The 19802-nt window shown below is 37.4% G+C and overlaps 1 protein-coding gene across 2 annotated transcripts in view; it reads right to left on the bottom strand.

Moving 5' to 3' along the window:
- Window positions 1–2311: 2311 nt before the first annotated feature.
- LOC121302516 (leucine zipper putative tumor suppressor 1-like) overlaps window positions 2312–19802 on the bottom strand; it is a 35940-nt gene continuing 18449 nt past the window's right edge. The window contains exons 1-4 of one of the 2 annotated variants that reach the window (XM_041232530.1): window positions 13687–13820; window positions 9376–9844; window positions 6396–7250; window positions 2312–6077 (exon numbers count right to left, since the gene is read on the bottom strand). In XM_041232530.1, the coding sequence (XP_041088464.1) occupies window positions 5382–6077; window positions 6396–7250; window positions 9376–9726 (1902 nt within the window). In that variant the 5' untranslated portion in view covers window positions 9727–9844; window positions 13687–13820 and the 3' untranslated portion in view covers window positions 2312–5381. Of the gene's footprint in view, window positions 6078–6395; window positions 7251–9375; window positions 9845–13686; window positions 13821–19802 lie in introns of those variants that run through there. The other variant, XM_041232529.1, reaches the window with a different exon arrangement.

Here is a 19802-nt window from a genome sequence, read left to right on the forward strand (position 1 = left end):
AGTGGGTTGGAGACACTTCTTTCATTGAGTGTATAAAATGTTTGCCATTGAATTGATTTAGTTTTTTTTTCAGTATTTCTTAATTTATCAATATTGGATGAGTTTTGAGATGAACGCATCCACAGTACTAGGAGCTGGATGAGTTCTGATACATACGCACATACACTCTGTCCACTATATCCCTAGAACCAGAGATTAATCCCTGCAGAGGATAATAAGAAGACTAGAACGACTGGCCGAGAATTTGAAAAGCAGTGAAAAGAATCACAGAATAGATTATTCTGGGGTAGGGCTGCTCCACTGATAAGCTCAGACAAAAGGTAATACTTCAGTCTTGAGACTGAAGAGGATTATATTTAAATAGGTGTTTTTGATTAGATTCCTGTCTGGGGATAACCTCAGGCATACAGAGATGTGTGTATTCAATGATAAAGATCCTTGCAAGGGTTATATCTTCCTTGCTATTTAATTTCACATGCTAACATTTTCTGTTGCCTGCAAACAGGAAAAGAGATCTTTTTCCTGGCTTAAGCCAGAATCTCGATATGATTGCGTTAAAAATGTGGTGTATGTAAAGAATGGTGTTCATCTGGTATTCTGCACCAACTTTCAAATTTGAACTTTGCCATCATTAATACATTACAGTTATATTGATATGCATTCAAATGAAGAAAAGAGCATGGAATTGGGCAGGATCTGGATACTAAGCGGGCACAAACATTATAATGTGATGTAAGGATTTTGCCTGTTCTTATAGGTGCAAACCATTGAAGAAGTGAATAATTTAGAGCTGTATAAAAGCACACACCTGCAGAGACCTATCGTTGGCTTCAGGATGGCTGATCCGTTTGTTTTTAAATATTTGTATTCTCATATCCACTAGGGAATTGCTTATTTTCACCTTAAACTTGTGAACTTGGTTGCAGGAGAAAGAAAGGGGTGCATCCAGTTCACTCCCCCTCCTGCAACAGCGTTTATTAAGATTTATCGGTTAATCTGCAAGCCTATTACCAGCAAGTACCCATTAACATATAATTAAGTCGTCCGATTTTTGGGTTTTACTCGATTTTAACGTGATTTCTCCCCCCCGAAATTTTTTTTTCTGCATTCGGGTTAAAACCGAAAACTCCCCAAATAGGCACATACTTTATATGAATTAACACATATGCAGTTGTCTGCAATTCAAATGCAACAAAGTAGAACAGGCTCCGATGACGGTAAACTGATTTACCTATTAGGAAAATGTAGCTTCTCAGTGTAATTATATATATATATATATATATATATATATATATATATATATATATATATATATATATATATATATTAGATTTTTCAAAATAACAGCCATATAGGTTTAAGGTTTTTGCTTTTTTTGCACACTTTTCTTCCCAGTTATTTGTTTTATGAGTGTGTGTTTAAGCCAAGAGTAGTTAGATGTAACAGTCAATCGTTTCTCTTTGTAAAACAGCATGGAGTAAAGTTGTTTAGTTTTCCTGTGTGTTCTGTGTGCAATTATACTTGATATACAGTCTGTGTGTGTGTGAGAGAGAGAAAGAGAGAGAGAGAGAGGGAAGAGAGATAGATGTCGTCAAAAGTCTGCCTACTCCAATGTGTGGAAAGATACATACGTTGGGGATTTAAACTGCTGACGACAAAAAATCCACCCGATTTCACCTGATTTTTTTCATTAAATAATTCTATCCGATTTTTAAAAAAGCATTCACCTGAATTTGGGACAAAAAAATCACCTGAAAATCAGACACCCTATCTCTCTCTCTCTCTCTCTCTCTCTCTCTCTCTCTCTCTATATATATATATATATATATATATATATATACCTATTTTGCAAACTGTCTTGCTATGGTTTCAAATCATTCTACTTATTTGTCACCCATTGTTGGGTCAATGTTTTTGGATACTTAGAAGATTTGTATTCTAATAAGGGTAATTAATTAACGCTAGATTGTCCTGACTGAAACACAATAGGGCAAGCCACTGCTAGTATAATACCACAGTGGTAGCACTTTCATATTGGCCACTCTGGTTATCTATTGTAGTACAATGGTACATTCAATACCAATCTCTTACTGTATATGTGCAATCTTCTCCAAATCCATTCTGTTTTCCATTGCTGATAATGAGCTCTGCAAATGGCAGATGGTTTCTTAATACTAATTATATTCCAAGGATCTCTTACAAACCTTTTATGTAAGTTTCTTTTTTGTTGTTGTTGGCAACAAAGGAACACCAAGAGGTGCAGACTTTTATCAATGAGATTCAACTTTATTTTTTAAATAAATACAAAATATACAGTACATAAATAACAGTGCAATTCCAATATTTTCCTTAAGTGTCACCAGCCCCTAGCAAAGCAGTTGTTTATAATCATTTGTGCAGCGTTTCAGTCTTTTTACAAAAGTGTTGGAGGGTAGTCAATTAAATAGGCAGTTTGTTTCGTTCAAAAGCTGGTGACTCATCAAACATGCAGAGTAGAAGTAGCTGAGAAATTTATTTACATCACCACTGTGATCTGATCCAACCAAAGCGGTTTGTGTACAATAATATAAAAACGCATAACCTTAAAAAAAGAATTTGGCATATTCAGTGAACATTGTAATGCTGCAGAACATTAGCCGAGTAAAAGGTAAACCGTTATTTTTTTTTAAAGATAATGCAATTAAAAGAGCAGGTGTTCACCTGTCAGGCACCAAGCAGCCTTTGATTGTACACCTTATAAGGGTAACTAAAACAACACCTGAAGTACATGCTAAAGCAACATCATGCTTAGTGCCCTGCAGCTGTTCCATTTTAGCTAGGTGGAGCCTGTTTTGTACTTGGAATGGAGACCACTAAACAAAGTCAATGCAAAGTCCGGGGTTGTGTACTCTCGGGGGTGAGGATCTTTGAACAGAGTTCTAAATCCAAGTCATCATGCCTGCTCCATGAACGTTAAAAGGGTGGGGTACTTATCTGAAGGACAGGTTTTACCACTGCAGCTCAATACAACTCTGGAAAAATCCTTTCTGCCCTGACCAAGTCTTAATTCCACCTGCCTTGTTTCACACCACTGTGAATAAGAACCTGAGCTGGTTCTACCGGTTTAGATAAAGGATTTGATTGAGTTAGTGAGAGACAACCTCTTAGAAATGAGTATTCGTCTCTTGATCGTATTTGAACCCCCTTCCTTCTGAAACAACGCTAAAAGTAATGATTTATCTGTTGTATTTTCTGGTGCTTTGTGTAACTCTAATTACTTTAACAGATTTAATCATTTTGCATGTGAAAGAAACTGGCATAAAACCAGTTTATGAAATACATAGGACTTTTATTTTGAACTGAATTTTTACTTTTTAATTTTTTTTTAATTCAATATGGAATGGATTTGCTTCGTTATCTATCGAATGGCCAGTTTATGTGTATGACTTCATGCTTAACATCTCATAAGTTTGCATTGCTCTGCATCAACGGCTCTATATTTGACAGAAATGTATGGCTAATAGGTTTGTAATTAGATTACAATTGTTGAAAGTCTCATTTTGGATTGTCTACAGTCAAGCACGGAGCAGGCAGATGCCAGTAGATGCTCCCTAAAAGCTCTGAGACTCTCCTAACCTAAACACCCCATGCAGTCCTGGGCCTCTCACAAGCAGACACTGCCAAGTGTCCACTAGCCCGAACACAGTGCTCCAGAGGTGAGAGACAAAAGAGGTTATAAAAACATCAAAACTCCATTACTTCCTACCTGGTGTTATTTTCTCTGCATTACAACCATTGTTTCTTCATCACTCTTTTGAGTCTTGAAAATCTTTCTGGTCATTACTTACTCAATGAAACACCAGACAAATGAACACAAATAGTAACATAAACCCCAGAAGATAAATTCAGCAGTTTTTTTTTAAATGGCTGCTGTCAAAGGCCTACATGGCTCATTACCAAAACAACAGCGCCAAAGGTAGTTAATTCAACTCAACAAAGCCATTGTGGTGAACATTTTTAGCACCTGGATAACAAATGGGGCGCAGCCGGGTGTCAGCATTTAAGGAACTCCTTTATCCTCTCTTGTTGTCATTGAAAATAGACAGTTATGAATGGGATCTCGTTGACAAACACTTTTTGAGGTGTTCTTTAAGTCAAGTGGAGTCACTCCCTAAAGAAGATCAGTATCTCTACTCCTTCATTCTTGTCAGCGTTCTCTTTTTATATTTTTTAACAGAGTCAGGTTTCCAGAGTACTATCAGGCTATGACTCAAAATGCTCAATGTCTTCTGCCTGACTAGCTCCGGAAACTGCCAAATTCTGCATCTAATGTACTAGTTCTTCAGTATCATGCAGCACTAAAGCAATGCTGTTTCCACGGTAGTTGTTCTTTGTTGCTGTTTCAGTGGCATGACCCTGTATACTTTCCATAAGCCTAAGGTGCTTGAACAATGTTTCAAGTATTGAGTGGATCTTCCTCTTTATGATATGAGCTAGGGTAAGGACTGGTTTTGGTAGTTGGTTTAGAATCAGGGCAAAGGTTTTGGGTGGGGGGAAGATATTTTTAACAGTATAGAGAATGTTATGCCTAGATTTGGGGGGTGATGGTTAAGGGAGGTTTCTATAAAACCAGCAAGTGTTCTTGTTATGTGTGTAATTCTCATAGGCATGTGGAAGCACCTGGGTAAATATTTCCCATAAATATAGTGGAGATGTTTGGGTTGGATTTGAGGTTGGGCTTATATAGTTGGCCATTCAGATGGAATGTGGAAGTGTAGGTAGATATAATACATAGAAAATTGATGTGCTTGGAAAGGAGTTGCATCATTTATAGAAATGCTTGGGTAGGTCTTTCCTACTGGCATGTTGATAACTACGATAGAGCAGCCTCTATCATGCTGGTTAATATACATTAGATACTCCTGTGTTACTGGTCTTTCCAGGAAGAACACTTATCACTGTGTCATCCTGCTTTACTGAAATATTGGACAGATAAATGACACAAAGACATAGACTTCCTCTGAAAATGTTACCAGGACAAATACAAAGGAGAGGGCTTCTCAAAGGAAGCTCATATTAGCATATGAAACATTATATTTTTCAGAAATGTATATGAGTTTAAGAAGCCATTTGGGAAAAATGTGTAACTTTTCCAAATGGGACAGGATTAAAGACCATTGAATGGATAACGTACTATCCACCAAAAGAGTGGGACCTCAAGCAGTGTGGTTGATATGGCATGAAAAGCCATTAAGCAACTTAAAGTTGAAGCACAGAACCTGATGCCCATGAAAATGTAACTGGATGTGGGTTAACCCTTGTGATAAGACCTCAAGCAATGTGCTTCAGAAAATGTAGTTTTTCTTTTATTCTATTTTGGATTTTGTAAAAAAAAAAAAAGTTCAAATTTTCGTGGCTATAATTTTCTCGTAGTGAATGTCTGCACTTTGCACGTCAATGTCCAACTCTGTGCGACTCTCCAGCTCCACAGTTAGTTCCTTCAAGATCTTCTCTAAATCCTGGTTCTTCTTGTGCACCTGTAGGTAGTTGTGCTGAAGCTGCTTCTGATACTTGATCACCTTTTCCTTCTCCCGGTTCCAGATCAGCCTCTCATGCTGAAAACTGGTCACCATCTTCTCCCTCTTCTGCCTCTCTTCCTTTAACTCTGCTTTCAGCCTTTCCACCTCCTTTTGCAGGGTTTCCATCTCATGCTCTCCAGTTGAATAACATTTGGCTTGTCCTGTTGCTCGTCGACCACTGGCTTCCTGCTTGTTTTTCTGCAACTCCTCCTTGACCAAGGCAAGATCCCGATTCAGGTTCTGGATGTCTGTCTCCAGTTGGCCCACCTTTTCCCTCAAGAGGTCAGCCTCGTTCTTCTTGCGCTGAAGCTCATTCTCACATACCTCCACCTCCATGGTCCTCATGTGAACAGACTCCTCCATCTCCCTGACCTTCTGCTCCATGGGCTCTATTTTAGCTTTGGTTTCTTTCAGGAGGGCTTTGAGGCTGACGATTTCGTTCAGCTTGTGGCTCACATCTCCCTGGGATTCCTTCAGCTGCTGCTTCAGTAGAGAGATCTCTCCAGATTTCTGGCACACCTGAAATGGAGGAGAAAACAGAGGAATGTTTTTTTGATTAAGAGAAACCCTAATTATTAGCAAACCGCAGCACTGCCAACAATGAAGTCAACACAAAAGGTTTGGAACAACAATAGTACTATTATCTCAAATCAGCAGCAGACAGGTTATCATGTTACCGTGGCACTAAAATGGATTACTAATATGAATTGTGTGTAAAAAACAGTTTTATATTAGTGGTATATATACGTATGGACCAGATTTTGTATTGACTTGCGAATGGACCTCCTCAAATTAAAGCAATATGAGGAACTCAAAACAAACCATTTAATCACTTACTTCCCACTGTGTTTCCTCCAGTGTTGGCGCCAGTTGGGTCTGCCCTTTTTCATAAGACTTGAGTTTGACCTCTAGCTGGTCTTGTTCCTGGGCCAGCTGGTTCAAATCATCCTGGAGCTTCTTCTTCTCCTGCTGGAGCTGGAAGATCTGGAGCTGCATGACCTGCTGAGCTCTCTCAGCCTTCTGGGAGACCTGCCGTAACTTGGATGAGCATCTCTGCTTCAGCCCTTCCATCTCCTCCTTACAGTACTTCTGTTTCTCCTCAAAGAACTGACAGGTGTCTGTTTCTTTCTCCTCAAAACTGACCTGCAGGTCCTGGAGCTCACTATCTTTCTCAAGCAGTTTCTGCTCCAGCTTCAGGATGAGGGCCTCATCGGTGGAGATGGGTGACCGGATGCAAGTCACGTTTTCAGAACAATGGTCCACCTGCCCTGAAGGTCCACTCTCACTAGAAGAAGATTGTCCACAGTCGGAGAAGGACATTACCTTGAGGCTGACAATGTTGCTGTCATCTGGTGTGCCTGTGTTTCTAGTCTGGTTCATGTTTTGGGCAGACCCTCCAAACCTGTTCGGAAGGCCAGCAGAAGTGCTGAGGTTGTCCGTTTGGCAGCTGCCAGTTGTGCTGTGTGTTGGGATACTAGACATGGAGTTCCTGCCAGAGTCTGACAAGGTCCCAGAGTGGTTTGCCTGCTTCTGATCTTGGTCCTTTGTTTTCTCAGAAGGGCTGAGTTGTTTGCCGTTGTGAACCTGGTTCAAGTTATTATGGCTTTCCATTGACATATGAACAGTGGAATTGCTATTCCGAGGAATGACTGGTTTAAATGCTGTAGGCCGTATCAAACCCTTTTCTGTTCCCTATTAGGGGAAAGAAAATAAGTTGTTAATCTAGTGCTATGCATTTTCTTGCATATCAATTTTTCAGAACATAAACACGTGTTTGAAACAATTGAGGAAAAGGTAATTTGTTCCATCAAGGCTTTACATCATTACTTCATGCATGTGTTTCTGTTCTGTTGATACTATTACTCTAGCTGCTGAAATAATAATACATTTCCATGAAGTCCTCCATACCCACTTTTGTTTCACTATGGCTACAGAAAAGTTTACTAAAACTTTTTTTTTGTTTTTGTTTTAACATTTCTTGAAACTTGTTCCCCAGTAACACTTGTCCGCTTTACTTTGTTTCTTGTAAGATTTGCCAATATGGCTCAAAGTTATGAAAAATATACATTTAATGTAATGTGTGATCTTGGACTTTGAGACCCTTTTGTTTCATACCCTACTCAGTCTGCCTGCTGTAAATAATGCACAGCAATCTAGATGTTAAAACTTAACTGCAACTGAAGTTAATGGTGGTAGTCATGAATAATTCATGATAGTGAGAATAGTGTCTAAATCAATCTATGAGTACAAAGTCCACTTGAACACAAAATAAAGAGGGCTAATTATGATTGATTGTTTAAATGATAATTGATATAAAAGCAGGCACCTGCATGAGGAGAATGGGAACTATGGGAAGCGTGTTGGTGGAAAACAAATGTGCATCGTCAATATTAAGACATTTTACACTATTTTGGTATATTATAAACCTTGCAGATTGTTTCAGCCAATCAGGTTCAGAGTAGAGCATGAATTATTCCACAAATACATGTAGATGCCCTCTAGAAGCTAAAATGACTTCAAAATCTTTAAACTTTATACATGCATTTCAAGTTGACCCAGCCATAAAAATAACAAAGACATATTTAAAAAGGTCTTCAAACATAAAACTACTGTTCAGTTTATAATAGCATAAAATCCTCTGCAGCGGTCATTATCTGTGAATAGTTGACATTCTATTAAGCGCCCTTTTCTTCAGCTCAGGACACCTAACTGTTGTTGCGGTCCATTATCTAGCAGGTAATGACCATTGTGTCATCCACTAATGCTTAATTTTATAAGCCTCACAAACCACAGAATGCTTAGAAAGACTGGATCATCAAATGTAGTGCGCCAGAGTAAAATGTGTCTGAAAGTCTGTTTCATTTCAATATACATGTACTGAAAGCATGGTGAAGCATCGCTAGGACCAGTAAAGCATTGCACAACCACAAAATTACGGGTCACATGTACCATGAATAACTTTTATATGGGCCAATCAAATGGCTATGCTGGTGTAATAAATTGCCTTCAAATCTTGGTAGAAGGACCCTATCATGAAAGATCCAAGTTATTTATACTGTCTCCTGTTGCCTCTACTACATGTTGTAAGCACGTTGATTCAGCATTCTTGTAAAATGACTTCATTCCTAAGACAGCGATATTTTCCATATGCCCAAGTGAAGGCATAAAGAGCCATTGAGAGGAAGTTTGCTCCTGCATGGCCCTACTGCAGCAAATCTTTCAGAAGATCAAGGCATTTCTATTCAATCTTAAGACTTAATGAAGCTGGCTCGACAGTATAAATTTTTTAGCGTTTCAGTAAAGGGATGGTATTAATTCCAATCTCACTCAGTAGAACACGTAGGGACTGTCTCTGATGTGCTACAATTACGTTTTCTGTGGCTAATAATCACATTTATCGGCTGATTTATAAATACTGTATACATTATTTGAAAATTGTGTGGGCTAATTCCTATATCTATCTATCTATCTATCTATCTATCTATCTATCTATCTGTCTATCTTTCTATCTATCTATAAAGCTTTAAATACTTAAGAATGTTTTCTTAAAAAAACAACACTTTGATGAATTAAATCAAGTTTGCAGTTCACAAACCCCATTCTACTGTCATAGAGAAGATTAGAAGTTTATTTCCAGAACTGTTTATACTCTTAAAAGAAAGGAGTCTTAATACAGACTCCTTTTTTGAATAGGGTGCAATGTTAAAAACTATCAACAGACAACTCAGGTACAGTACACCTACAATAAAGGAGGGCTTAAGGAGGCTTTGAAGGAACAGCAACCATGTACAACAGTGAGCTCTAATTCTTAACTCACCTTTTCGAGTTTTCCGGAGAATGGCACCAGTTTTGGTGGTGTCGAGCCGACAGCTTCCATTCCAGCTTGTGCTTTCTTCTCCTCCTCTCCGATAGCCGGTTTTACACCTTCGCTTTTGTGGGGCACTCTGGTTTTATGGCTCAATTTGATATAAAAGAAGTCCTCACTTTTTCCCAGTTTGGAGATGGCTTTGGTGGCGTTGTTGGTGGAGTCCTGGGAGAGACCATACCTCAGAAGGCCGTTGGCACTGCGACTCGATTTCTTGCTTGTCTTCTTCACTTTGTGTTCAGAGGCCCGGCAGTGCTTGCTGTGATAACTGTGTCCTGCTATCAGGCTACTGACGCTTCCCATGTTTTCTTGGCTCGAAGAAACGCAAACGTAAAGAGGAAGCCGTTTTTGCCTTAGTGGGAACTAGATGTAGCGCTTTCATAGCCACTGTGAGTCATCAACACGTCTTCCACCGGTGAACCTGGAATTAAAGGGACATGTTTTCAGCTTAAGATGCATAAAAGAGCTAAACCACGTGAGCCGAGATCCAGGATGTAGTATATCAGACCAGGAACAGTTTGAGGTAAGAAAGTTGTATGCAAAATTATTTGATGATAATATTGATCGGAATTTGAAAGGCGATACTGTGTGTATAGTTTAGTACTATAATACATGGTGGAACAGATGTCACCTTTTGCAGTTTGGAGGAAAGGACCATGAAGTGAAGCTGCTCAAACTATGCAAAATGACACCCTGCACATATACGTATGAACTTATTATAGAAATGAAGATCTTACTCATGAACTAACATTCAAAAATACTATAATACAACCATATCCTTAAAATAGAGTTTATAATCCTTATGTAATGAGTAAATTAGTTCAATATTTCAAATAAAACACTGAATATAATATACACATCTTATGATGATCTTGCGTAAGTCATTTCTGTATTATCCAAGTATTTCAGTTTATAACGGTACCTGTATAATTGATGTGACCTTGGTCTGGAAATGGCATGGGTTTTTTGATTGCATTGCTAGGTTGGGTTCACTAGCTTGAAATGAGATTGACCTCCTGGTTCCAGGGGTCAGTAAGCCTGTAGAGGTCATTCATCATCACCCTGTAAGGTATCACTTGATTGATATTGACAGGAAAGATCCAGAGCCAGGTTTAAACTGGCTGGATTAAGTAGGAGATAAACTGCTGTGTTCCACAGCCATGCTCAGCGTTAAAATCTGTCTTTACCAGTAAAGCCAAGAAAGGATTTTGTTTTGTTCAATACCTTCAGCCTTTCAGCTTTCAGTGTACTAAATTATAAATACTGAGTACTACATAAATACAAACTAATTAGCAGGACATGTGAGGTGAGAAAGGAAGTTCTCCTAGCTGCTTTCTAATAGCAGTCATTGTTACTGACCATGGGCAGTATATTCACGAGCACTCCCAAAACACCAAAAGAACAAACAAAAAAACATATATATAGAAACACAGTGTTGATGAACTTGTGAACATAGTGTTAATGCATGCAAGTCATGGGTAAAGAACTCATAGTGCAGCAGAGAACTCCCATGAAAAGCATCCAGACAGACCCAAAGCCTGACAGTGTCCCATGGAGTTGCAATTTACCATGTGCAAGGCCAATGGAGGATGCCAATAGAAACATGTTCTATAACAGAGGTGGCCAAACCGCATAAGGCTCCCGGTGAAATTTTGGGTGATGCACACTTTGCGGAAAGAAAGAATAAAAAAAGCAAAAATGAAAAGAAAAGAGAACAAGTAAAAATAAACACAGGGTTCTCCCCAGGAATTCTGTAGAGCTGGGTGGTGGGACATTGTAGCCGGGAGTACATTTAACGGAAAAAAGACTGTGGTCTGTTCCTTTGTGAATGGTTAACTTAAACGACCAGAAGGAGAACCTGTTGTGAAACATGCATGTTTTGTTTGTTTTTTGTTTTTTGTTAATAATACTGCTTGTGATTATTTGGATGGCTAACACAATCCGGAGCTGTTGCCAAAGGCCAGCACTAAACCCGGACCAACAACACTGAACTTTTCTTTGCACTAAAGAACTGTATTCACCACGAGCATTAGAGCACTAGAGCACGCATGTGGACTGGTGTTTGTGTTTGTTAAGTGTTACGTGTGGGTGAACTTAAAATGGGACTGTTATTATTTCGGGGCCAACCCGCGGATTACAAATAAACAAAACAGGCCACTGTTGTTTTGCCATCAGGCCATTGGATTTAAAAACCATTAAACAACATTGCACCTGGATTTTCATTGTCTGTCTGTTTGTTAATCGCTGCTGCATTACCTTCACCTGCACAGTTAACCACTTTGCCTCAATTTCGTATCAGGTTTTACCTCAGAAAAGTCAACTTCACATTTGAAGTTAGGGATGAAATCCTTATTTTTTTCACACGACCCGTTGTTTATATATCACTCTTTTTGACTTTCTTGCAGGAACACATTAATTTATTCACAAAGGCGAACGTGGACCCAGCGTGTGTCAGTGACTTTGTATTTCCCAGACACAGTATAATACATTTTGGAGGGACATGCTCTGTAATTGCAGCCCCAGAGACAGAATATCAGGTTTGGCTTCCAGCGTACTTCTCAGTGTGACTGCAGGAGGATCTTGGCAATCACAATCAGTGTAATCAATAATTGGCCATGAATATTTAATTTACACCCTATCCTCTGGATGCATGTGAACCCAGGTGTTGCTAGCTGTGGGCTACAGCCCACTTGGGACTAAGCTGACCCTTTCAAGTCATCTCTCTGGTGACAGAAGCTAGAAAGTGGCAGCGACTTCCACAGTTGATAAATGGGGCTTACGTCATCATCACCATCTGCTCCCTGCCTTAACTGGGCATATATAATACTTATTTACCAGGTAATTGTAACCAGCTTTGGAAAACATCCTTGCTTTTAATACATTGGCTGTACAGGGTATTTCTTTTGTAAAGCGCTTTGATAAGATGTATATGCTCTTGCTGTTACAATTATAATACCTGTGTATTAACCTGAAGAAAAGCCTTTCACTGCAATGTGTCGTTAACCCCATCTTTTTTAGCACCAGGGAGAAAAACAACCATTGAAATTACAATACTGAAAGCAAGCATCTGTGGAATTTAATTCAAGGGCTTTTGCTGTTAATTGTTATAGTAACTGCTGTTCTAATGTGCTAATGACAATTTGGAGTAAAAACACACTTTGTGAATCCCCCCCTTTGTTTTTTTTTTTTTGGTTTTGTTCAGGTATTTGGAAAAACATTTTGGAAGTATAATGAAAAAGACTTAAACAAAAGCAGACAAACATAAATAGTACACCCGAGTTACTAAACAGCAAAGTGCAGGAAAGCACAGTGAAAGCCTGGTAGAGCATTGGTAAGCATTGTAAAGAATGAGGTATAGTAAAGCATATTAGAAAACATGGGAAACCAGAGTAAACTATGTTAAATGCTATGGGACAAGCATGGTACAACAGCAAACATGCCAGGGTAAACTTTTATAAGGGTATTTGCAAATACAGACTTTTATATATTTGTCTAGCATTGACTATTCAGTACCCTTTCCCACTTTGAATGTGATGAGGCAAACACAAAGGCACTTTGGAACAATTGCTTGTCAACTCTTCACAGCTACCCAACAGCAGGGATCTGTCAATAGATAGCTATACAGGATGCTTCCTGGAGCAAACAGACGATGAAACCAACCCAATAACATTCTTATTGTCCAGGCGTTTCTGCACTGGCAAAATAGGGGACCTTGAAATATGATTTGTTTTTGTTGTAAGTTCTCGATTATACAGAAAAACAAAGACACACACATTGCAAAATGACTAAATAAGTATTATACTATAGAAATTTGATTTTTTTTTTCTCAAGTAAGAAAATAATTGACATATGTTTTGCACTTATTATTTTATTAAGATTATTATTATTATTATTATTATTATTATTATTTTTTTTTTTTTTAGATAATCTCTACTGCGTCAATTAGTTAAAAACAAAGTACTTTTTATATTTAAATTGTACAGTACATGAGTACATTTAAGAATAGTATCCTCTTTATTTAATGACAAAAAATCATTAAAAAAAAGAAAAGATTTTATGTTAATTATTTTGAGAGCTTACACTATGTCAATATTTATAGTTATTTTACAGGTAATGGAATGCTCAAAGCCAAACTGAAAAAAGGGACCAAAATGAAACCCATGTTAATTACTCCAAAAAAAAAAAAAAAAAAAAAAAAAAAAGTCATAAAACATCTCATTCTAAGAGCCAGCTAAAAACAAAAAGCTTTTCAAACGTACTTACTTCACAAGATCCTGGGCCAGACAGCCCTTTAATGCTCCTCTCTAAATCCAGAAACCCCAACATAACAAGCAAGCCTGAAAACGAGACCCTCTTACTGTTAACCATCCACTTTTGTTCCTCGTTGTTTAGGAGCTCCACATGTGCAGTGGCCCTGGCTGAACCAGTTTCTGAATATAGCAGGCTGCCAGCAGCCAACCAGCCAAATACTAGCATGCACTGGGGAGGGGAAGCTTTCATTCAGCAACTACAATTTTGCATAACTGACATGTAAATGCAGCCGGGGGGGGAGGCGGGGCTTTGCCCCAGGGGGTAGCACACTTCTTTACACCCACATGTGCCACTAAAGTGATTAACTCCTTGCTTAACAATACATTTACTTTGCGTCTCACAATAGGCACACTTTGTAGCCCCCCACACCCCAGCTCGACGGCTCCACACCATTCTTTGTATGAAAGATTAAAAGAAGCACGTTTCTCTTTGTCTGTTTCTCAGTGATGTCTCTGTGGAATGAGTCCACCTGCCCATATCTATCTACGAACAAACAGGTCTTTATTTACTCTTCTACCTAAATGGAGGACTTCACTCCAAATCTCAATCAACAATTCAGAGGTAACGTTAAGAAAACGGATCATAAGAAGGCTATTGTTTTCATCACTGTGAGTTTTACCTCAGAAATGTACATACTTGTATAGGCCTACATGCACAAATGGACAGTGCATGCTCTTATTTTGCAGTTTTCCCAGGCTTTTCCCATGGTTTTACTATGCACTTACCATAGTTGCAATCTTTTTGGATTTTGTTTTTCCTTACCTCTCTGTGCTTTTAAATGCTTGACAGGGCTTTACCATGCTTTATTACATTTTGTTCTGCTTTTATTTTGTTAAACTTGTATTATAGTACCTCGAAACACAAGCAAGCTGTATAATGTTTAGTATCTGTATGAGTTATCTAGTTTACAACAAATGTTTTAATACAATTTGAATTCCGACATTGGCCATGCCCGGTAATTTGCATGCAACTTGCCAACCACACTGTAGGCTTGGCCTGTCTGGATACTTTCCATGGAAACTTAAGAGCACTTTACCATGATTGGCATGCATAAACACCAAGCCCACACGTTCATCAACACTATGTATGTTCCTGTCCTCCATGGCTGTCTATTTGTAAATCAAATAAAAATTGATTTTCTGTAATAACGTAAGAATATATATTTTTTTCCCCCAGGTGATACCACTGTCTAAGAATCAACGATATACTGTAAGAAGGATATTGTTTGCGTTTCATGTTGTTTATAACAAGATCCAAAGACATTCTAAAAGTAATACAGCTGGCCCGAATTAATCGCTACCTGCACACTGTGTACACATTGCACATTGAATTCCAAAAATCTGTTCAGCCAATCTGAGGGGTACGTTTAACAAGTGTAGACAATCAAAATAATTGTAGGCATCATATACAACTCATATTAGTGCTATCCCTTTCAAAACATAGGTGAAGTTAACTCATGTCACTACTTCAAATTGAGCACAGTATAAAATATCTAATATCTAATATAACATAACATATCTTTCAACCTTGTCAACTTGGTACCATCTCACTATGTAATGCATTGGCATCTCAGCCCATTGAATTGAATGCAAAGGCAAGGGCTGGATGCGAACCGTCAACCGGACTGTTCAATGATGAATGTCTTACCATTCAGCTGAAGAGCAACCTCTGCAGTTGAGAGGCAAGTGCGTGTTATATGCTGATGTATTATTAACTCATCGGCTGCTAGGAGCAGATTATTACAAATACAAAGGTGTTACAGTATCACAAGCACGGTGCAATAAATCAACACTGTAGCTATGGCTAGGGGTTATTCATGCTGGTCTCTCAATGGCATTTCTAAAACTTTTCTGTTAAGTTGTAGCTTTTCAATAATGCTGACACTTTAGAAATGAGTAACAGATTATTTAATTGCTACTGTATTTGATTAAAAGGATACATTTTTAACACATGCTGCTGTAATTACATTCCATACAGTCAGCGGAGAACCAAACCATTAAAACAAATTGAAGTCTTATAATTTATCTTTTCAAAGGAGTTGAAATTGATGTGGCAAAATGGGAAAAACAAATAAACAGTGGAATCATCCCGAAAGAAAACAGTTTCATTTGTTTCTCAGTTGGGATTTTTAATGTGCTCTCTGCTACAAGGTAGTAAATGATTCTGCACAAAACATATAAATTACACTGGTTTGCTACAGTTTGTGAAAACAATACCAGTGGTACAATATTGATATATTTGATTACATGTAACATACAGTACTACTCTGTAAAAAAAAAAAAAAAAGAAAAACTTATTGGCTATGGGGAAATACAAATTCATGTCTTCTGAATATTGCATTTCTTACACTATGGGTAGATTATCAAAGCTATTTACTCCTCATTATCATAATACACACATTTTCTTAAATAAATAGAAAAAAACAAAGCAAAAAATAATGTGATGGCTTAAAAGTAGTCCAATTGTAATAGATGTGTTTTCCTTTCAGGGAAAAACTGCTCTAATGGGTAAATTGCATTGAGAATCTAGCCCTGTGTAAAGGCTACATAACACTATATACCCACATGCAGAATTCTTCAGAATTAATTAGAAAATATTAATATAATTATTGATAACATATTTTAATCATATTTGTTAAAAAAAAAACAAAAGCATAGTAATTGATAATATGTTTCAAATGCCTTATGAGGTAGCCACTCACTTATAAATGTTTCTCATAGTAAAAGCATAGTACAAGCATTGTAAAGCAATGGCTGTGCAATTTTACCACGATAAACATTTTATAAATATTATTTTTGCAGATTGTAGTAACATGTTATGACAGCAATAATATGAATGATTTTGAATCTTAGTTATTTGTCCTTTTTGAAGGCGTTTTGAATGTAACTTACTGTAGAACTAAAATTCCCTTTTCTCAACCAAAAACTGCATGTGATTTTTCCAGTCTTTGCAATAGTAAGTGCCACTTTATGTTATGTGATAGGGCTGAACAGTACCAGCTGTAGCAGAACTGCTTAAATCAAGCTTTTTTATTATCTTCTTTTCCTCAGAAACGGAACCAATTACTTGATCTGCCAACCACAACACAAATCTACTGACAAAATAATGAGTTTCTGAGGTTCAGTCTTTCTGAGGAATTCAATCAACTTGAAGCTGACAATCTGTGAAAACATGGCTGGTGTAATTCTCATAAAGAGATGTATAATTGCCCTTCCTCTCTAAAGAAATTTAAAAAGCCATATTGTGATGTTCCAGGCAGTTTATGTACATGTATGCGGTTTGATTTAGTAGATTATTAATGAGATAATTAGGTTGTCTTATATTCCTCTGGGTTATAGTACATTTTAAAAGATACTGTTTCAGCTCTACTATAAGCAAAATGCTAAATACCTTTAAACTGGTTAACAAATAAACTGAATACCTCTTACCATTTGTTATATACAGCCATGGCAAAGTTTCGCATCACCCTAGAGAATTAATACAATTTGCTTCATAAAGCGAATGAAACTGATGAATAATGTTATGTTAACATATGGAATCACATACTGCTTTGTGACTTTACTTCACGAAAAACTGACAAAAATTGACATTTAGAAATCTAACATTCAATACTGTACTACTATTATGACTTCCAGTAGACCTCTGCATTATCCTTTTGTAGTTTCTTTGACTACATAATGTTAAATAAAAAATCAAAATGCTGGTCATTGCTGGTCATGTTTATATATATATATATATATATATATATATATATATATATATATATATATATATATATATTGTGACCAAGTTGGCTGTAATTTGGGTTCGTGCCCCTTTAAAAATATGACCCAGGAATAAACTTTGTTTTCAAGCGCACTTTAATTCAAAATACAAATAAAACAAACACAAAAACAAACAAACAAAACGCTAGCTCCCTTGGAACACTAACTAAACATTGACAGGTCCCCGACTAACGCGTAGGACAGCTACACTGTTTACCTGCCAAACAACACACAACACACTTTTGACAACAAAAACTTTTAAACCAAACGTAGGTTTTACCCTTATATCTGCACCAGCAATCAAGGTTTTCATTCTACAGCCAGAGCCCAGAACAGACTGGCTGCACCCTTTAAATACCCTGCACCTGGTTCTAATTTACAATTACCTCCAGGTGCAGGGGATAATTAACAATTAACAAATAATACAATTAAATTAATCAAAAGCAGTTTAATTAAACAAAACGTGCATTTTCACATTTTTTTAGGCAGGGAGGAATTTGACCCTCCCCCTTGCCACCTTACAATATATATATATATATATATATATATATATATATATATATATATATATATATATTAATTATGTCTCAATCTTAAAATTCAGTGATACAATAATTGTGGCCACAGCTGTAAGTCTCAGATGTGCAGTTTTAAAAGTCAAATGATATCTGTCAGGTTATAGAAATGTATGTTAGCAATCCATATGTTAAGTGCTGCACTTCCATGCTCGTTTTACTTGTAAATTGCCTCAATCCATGCATATATGTATATACACACAAGGGTCTACACATTCGTACACAATACACAACAAACATAATGAATGTAAGTGATACACCAGACCTAATTCTCAAAGTCTCAATTCCCTTTCCCCTGTCTCACTGTAAACAAGAACCTCTCCTCTGTTTGTCAAACCCTGCCTCCTAAAATAAAAGATTTAATTGATTCGATTGATTCAGTGACCAGATGCATGTAATTCTCTTAAGAAAATGTTTGTTTTAGACTCAGGGGGGCTCATGCTTCAGGACAGCCCAGCAGGAGTCAGGATTTGACCCCTAGTTCCAAGAGTCTCAGCTTCATCAATCTTCCAGCCTTAACCAGATAACACAACAATAGGGTCTATAAGCACTGGTGTGTTCCAGTACTATTGTCTATAGACAGCAGTGGTGTAATAGGCAAGCTAAGTCACATGACTCGCATCTCTTCACATTGTCTGATCCAGTCAGTAGTTCTCTTGATACAAAGAAAAGAACATTATAAAAAATGCTGATTAAGACGACAGCAGCAGTGCATTGACTACGAATGTAGAAATTAAAGAAATGCATTACATATTATATGTGTTACTAGAAGTTCAGTAAACAAATAAAATATAACTACACCTCTGCCTGTAAGATGAGAATTTTGCTTGCAAGTGATGGCCAAAAATGAAATATTTATATGGAAGTTGTTTTGCCTTTAATGGAACTAATATAAGGTACATTTATAGAACTGAACTTGTCTGTTGCTGCAGTCTTATTTTTTCCATGAATATGGAATTCTAGGTAGGTCCCAATTTTCTCTGTTTTGCATCCATCTTTAATGTGAGCATATTTCAACAACTCCAGTCTTCAGTATGTTGTTTACCGTTATGAGATGCGATACATTAAAAAAAAAAGGATGCAAAGTAGGAAAAATTACCAGAATTGTAGAATTCGATACATAAAATAAATAAGGATGAGACAAGTTCTGCTAATTTACCTTACCTTCAAAGATGAAACAACTTCCATATTTCATTTTTGCCCATCAATTTTGGCCTATAAAATTCTTACAGATATCAGAATTCTAAAAAATGCCATGTCAGGAGACTTATGGATTCCCTAAGCCTTTAAAAAACCCTTAGAACATTAACATACTCGGTTGTAAATTAGTTAAAAAAAAGAAGCAGTCAGTCTGTGGTCCCTTTTGTTCAGGCTGGTTTAATGTAATTATGCAGCAGCAGCTCTTAGCTGTTTTTAAAGATTGTTCCCAGCATGTCTTCCAGTTTCAGCTTCATGTTCTATTAAGTGAGCAGGAACACACCTCCCCGCTGTGGCTCCACTGAGTAATCTGCATTCACTTAAAGAGTGCACTTCCACACCCTGCTGTTAAGCTCCTTGACTTCACTGTGAATGTTCATTAACACAGCGGCTGACCTTTTCAGCTTAATGGAGCCGCCGTTTCCCTTTGCCCATACCTGCAGCCTGGTTGCGATGCAAGCTGAAAGCAGTTTATTAGGTTTAAGTGCACAACAAAAGATGGGGGAAGATGGAGCTTAGAAAAAATAAAGGC

Source organism: Polyodon spathula, chromosome 29, assembly GCF_017654505.1.
Source record: "Polyodon spathula isolate WHYD16114869_AA chromosome 29, ASM1765450v1, whole genome shotgun sequence".
NCBI classification, from domain to species: domain Eukaryota; kingdom Metazoa; phylum Chordata; class Actinopteri; order Acipenseriformes; family Polyodontidae; genus Polyodon; species Polyodon spathula.